The sequence below is a fragment of the Leptodactylus fuscus genome, unplaced genomic scaffold, assembly GCF_031893055.1.
Source record: "Leptodactylus fuscus isolate aLepFus1 unplaced genomic scaffold, aLepFus1.hap2 HAP2_SCAFFOLD_417, whole genome shotgun sequence".
Taxonomy (NCBI): Eukaryota; Metazoa; Chordata; class Amphibia; order Anura; family Leptodactylidae; genus Leptodactylus; species Leptodactylus fuscus.
This window is the reverse complement of record NW_027440442.1, coordinates 98,839-102,963: the sequence shown is the minus strand read 5'-3', so window position 1 is coordinate 102,963 and position 4,125 is coordinate 98,839. Positions and strand designations below refer to the sequence as shown.

Below are 4,125 nucleotides of genomic sequence, written 5' to 3'. Positions count from 1 at the left end.
ATCGAGTAATGGCGCACTTTACCACGCGGTGTTCGATTCGAACATGGCGAACAGCCTAATATCCGATCGAACATGAGTTCGATAGAACACTGTTCGCTCATCTCTATTCATGAAGTGTTAAGCTTACTTACTATCCAGGCAGAACCTTGAGTTTTTGGGAAGGTTCTGACTTTGGGACATGTGATAGAAACCAGCACTCGGCCCCCAAGTTATTCTACCCTCTCACCCATTGATTAAGAATCTTTTGGTTTCTCAGGCCATTTATTGAAATATTCCTGTATTTACAGGGTGACACCTGAGAAGTCTTTAAAAAATACATATTCTTCAAATTCAGGAAATGTACTCCTTAATGTTCTGTAGACCAGGAACCACACAGCAGCTTTGGACACTTGGGGAGATCTCATTTGTTTGGGCACGCCAAGCTTTCGTCTTTTCATCATAATATTCATTGGTGAAAATGGGGATGAAGTTATTCCTGCCGCCCACAACATAAAGGCGGTCATCTATTACCGCGGTGCCAAAGTTTCTGCGCCTCTTCAGAATGTTTGGTGCCCTACACCAGGTCTTAGTGAGGGGGCTATAAGTCTCTACAGTGCACACGCAATTGTGTCCATCATAACCACTAATCTGTTGAAGAAAAATGAAGAAGTATAAAATTCAGTCAATTCCAAAAAATCTATATAGAAAATGTAAAGAAACAATGGATTTATCTCTAATGTATCTAATTGTATGAATTCTAATATTTAATCATTAAAATATTTTCTTCTTGAACATTTTTTTGGTCGCTTCTCAATCTTATATCTATAATATTGCAGCCTGTGCAAATTAGAAATAAATCTGAAAAAAACCTCTTATTTATTATTTTTTTTCTGCATTAGGCTACAGATACAAATACACACCGTGTCCCCGTAAAGAACAGTCATGAGCAGCCAAAAATGGCGCATGCACGGTAAGCCTGATATTAATAAAACTGATGAAAAAGATGACTCCATTTATCCTTTATCAACCCCTTTATAGCAGCCAATGAGCCCCTACAGGCCTGGAGCTAAAGTGTCTTCCATCTATATTATAACTAACTTGATGCTGAAAGAGAAAATGTCCATTATCATACCGCAAATACTTTGCCTCTATAGGCTGTGACTCCGACTCCACTTCGTCGGCTTTTCATTGGGCTGATGTAGCTCCACTGCCTACTTTCTGGATTGTAGACCTCGGCTGATGACAAGCAATCCTGTCCGTTGGATCCACCGCATATATAGATCTGAATAAAATAAAGAATGGACAATAATGTAACAACCTGCTTCTAAATTCACATTATATAGAAGATTCTTGTAAGCCGCTCCTCCAGACTTAGACATCAAAACAAATTCCTAGTCAGTTGTACAGTTTGCAACACACAAAATAAAAGTGTAAAAAAGAAAATCCCACAAAAATTAGCTAGGGCTGAAGGTATAGACATCAAAGTCTCCTTACTTTTCCATTAAGGGTGGTGGCACCAGCATCCTTCCTTTTCTCCTGCATAGAGGAAATTAAAGTCCACCGATTGGCATCAGGGTCGTAACGTTCCACTGTATGAAGAGTCTGTTGCCCATCAAAACCACCCATGGCGTATATATAATTATCAAGGACTGTTACACAGACATGTCCTCTTTTATAGTTCATGGAGGCTGCTTCATGCCACGTCTTTTTCACGGGGTCAAAGCATTGCACATTTCTCAGGTAGTCCGAACCATCAAATCCACCGATGAGATAAATGTAGCCATTCAGATATGCAGTGCCATGATGGGCTGTAGGTTTCCTCACTGCAGATGTAGCTCTGGTCCACCGGTTGGCTCGGGTGTCATAAGGCCTGATGTTGTTAGCGATTTCTGAGCCACTGTAGCCACAAAGAGCAAATAAAATGGCGTATGGTAGGCGAGGTCTCACCATGTTCGGCTTCAATGTGAGAGCAGTGTTAACAATGGCTTTACAGTCCTCATTGTCTTTGACATACTCATTGGCCATGATATTGTTCAGGACGTATCCTTTATTAATCAGGGCCAAGCGGATCTAGCAAGAAATATAAGAGGGTTAAGACATTTTATTAAAAAAAATAAATTAAAAATATTACTGATCTATTTGGGTTTTAAGATACCCATACACATAAGTATGTTGGTGGTCATTACATGTAAATGGCTACATACAGAACATTGTGCAGGTAAGCCTTTATTATTCCCCAGATATATATGCTAGGTGGGATCCATACATCCAGTCCCTGATATAGTGATACAGCATGGAGCCTGGACACTGTCATGGCAGCTCTGTTCCTTCTAACGCTATAGCCATACCTGAGGGAGAAGAATTCTCATGGACTCTTTTCTTTCCGCAGGAGCGAAGTTTATCCACCTGACAATGGCCTCAAATACTGCGCTCTCCTCTGTGACGTTTAACTCATCCTCTTTTATCAGCTCTCTAAGTTCTTCTAGAGTAAGCTCAAAGAACTTCTCTGATGTCTTCACTAGTTCTTGAAAGTGGTGGAGGATAAATGTAAATGTCTTCTGGCGGAGATCAGGGCAGAGGTAATGGCTGGTAACTCTCCATATGTCCAGGAAGTTTTCATGATCAATCTGATGTGCGATAAATTTGCTGCTCAGATTGACTATTCCCATGATATTAAATTGGTCTGCTGCAATAAAGAGGTCCATTGCATTTTCAGGCGTTATCTCAGCACTGTTGGTATAGGCGTACTCTATTATACTCCACATGGTTTGTGGGTGAACGCCTGGTATGTTATAGACATTTCTATCTGAACTGCCCAAATCATTTTTGAAAAGAGCCCTGAAAATAGAGAACACATAGAAGTAAAATATCACTAATACTAACCTTCACGTATAAATGTAAAAGGCTACAATTGGGAAGTTCAGGTTCAAGATTTATTTTGGGTCAAACAAGTTCAGTACAAACCAAATAGTGTAGAACACTGTCAGGGCTCCTAGGAACCTATCTATAATACATAGTGTAGAACACTGTCAGGAATCCCAGGAAATTATCTATATAACATAGTGTATAACACTATCAGGGCTACTAAGAACCTATCTATAATACATAGTGTATAACACTGTCAGGAATCCCAGGAAATTATCTATATATCATAGTGTATAACACTATCAGGGCTACTAAGAACCTGTCTATAAAACATAGTAGCCCTGATAGTGTTATACACTAAGACCCTATCTATAAAACATAGTGTAGAATACTATCAGGACTCCTAGGAACCTATCTATAAAACATAGTTCATATAGGGGTACATAGGCCCCCTGTTTTCATGATCAGTGGGGATCCCAATTGTTGAACACCCTGCTGATCAGACACTTATCTACCATTTATCCTATGTATAGGTGATAAGTTGTCGATTTGGCAAAACCCCTTCAGCTTCAAAAAATATTAAACTCTCACCTGAAATAAGGGCTACAGAGGTCCAGGACGGTTTTATGAACATGAAAGTCAGTGCTCTGGACTCTGATAATGGCATCACATTGCTTGCCCATGAGTGTCAACTCATTGTAGGCATTGCATGCCATGGAGCTGACTTCTGTATGAAATCCATGGCTCATCCATCTACTGCAGGATCTTTTGGCATTGGGAGCCATGAAGCAATTTTTGCGTTTCATAGTGCACCTATTACAGCGCTCAATATCAATTACACTAGAAAGATCGCGTCTTCCTATCACAACGACTTCTAACCACTCAACTGATAAACGGAACGTTGCCGCTGCTAAGTTCCTCCAATGACATCACAGTTTCCTTAGTAATAGAATGTACACATGTATGAAGAAACACCTCCATAAACAGCGCCTTACTAGTCCATTGGCCGTGTGCGGTTCTGTAATTCTGTCCTATACAAGCTAATAGGGCGGAGCTGCAATTCCGCATATGGCCGCCAATGGTGGGATTATTTCTAGAAGAATTAAACAATTGTTTTAATATTTCATTGTACCCCTCTACACAAATTCTGAAGACCCTTCCCTCACCCGACCAGATATTCTACAACGCTCCCCCCTCCCAATATCCTTACAGAAAACGTAACTGGCCTATAGCATCCCCCAACCAGTATTCCAACACCACCTTCCCTGACCTATATAGGAC

The 4,125-nt window shown here is 40.4% G+C and overlaps 1 protein-coding gene across 1 annotated transcript; it reads right to left on the bottom strand.

The window, feature by feature from the left end:
• Positions 1-330: 330 nt before the first annotated feature.
• LOC142188316 (kelch-like protein 10) lies at positions 331-3,629 on the bottom strand. The gene is made up of 5 exons (XM_075261816.1): positions 3,436-3,629; positions 2,328-2,817; positions 1,474-2,049; positions 1,112-1,261; positions 331-627 (listed from the first exon to the last, which is right to left on the bottom strand). The coding sequence occupies exons 1-5, from the start codon at positions 3,627-3,629 to the stop codon at positions 331-333; spliced, it is 1,707 nt and encodes a 568-aa protein (XP_075117917.1).
• Between the last annotated feature and the right edge of the window lie 496 nt (positions 3,630-4,125).

Excerpts from the sequence above, each read along its gene's own strand:
- LOC142188316 (XM_075261816.1), bottom strand. The coding sequence starts at position 3,629 with ATGGCTCCCAATGCCAAAAGATCCTGCAGTAGATGGATGAGCCATGGA. Across the intron at positions 2,818-3,435 it reads CTCTGTAGCCCTTATTTCAG|GGCTCTTTTCAAAAATGATT; the intron begins GTGAGAGTTTAA and ends CTCTATTTTCAG. Across the intron at positions 2,050-2,327 it reads TGAGAATTCTTCTCCCTCAG|ATCCGCTTGGCCCTGATTAA; the intron begins GTATGGCTATAG and ends ATTTCTTGCTAG.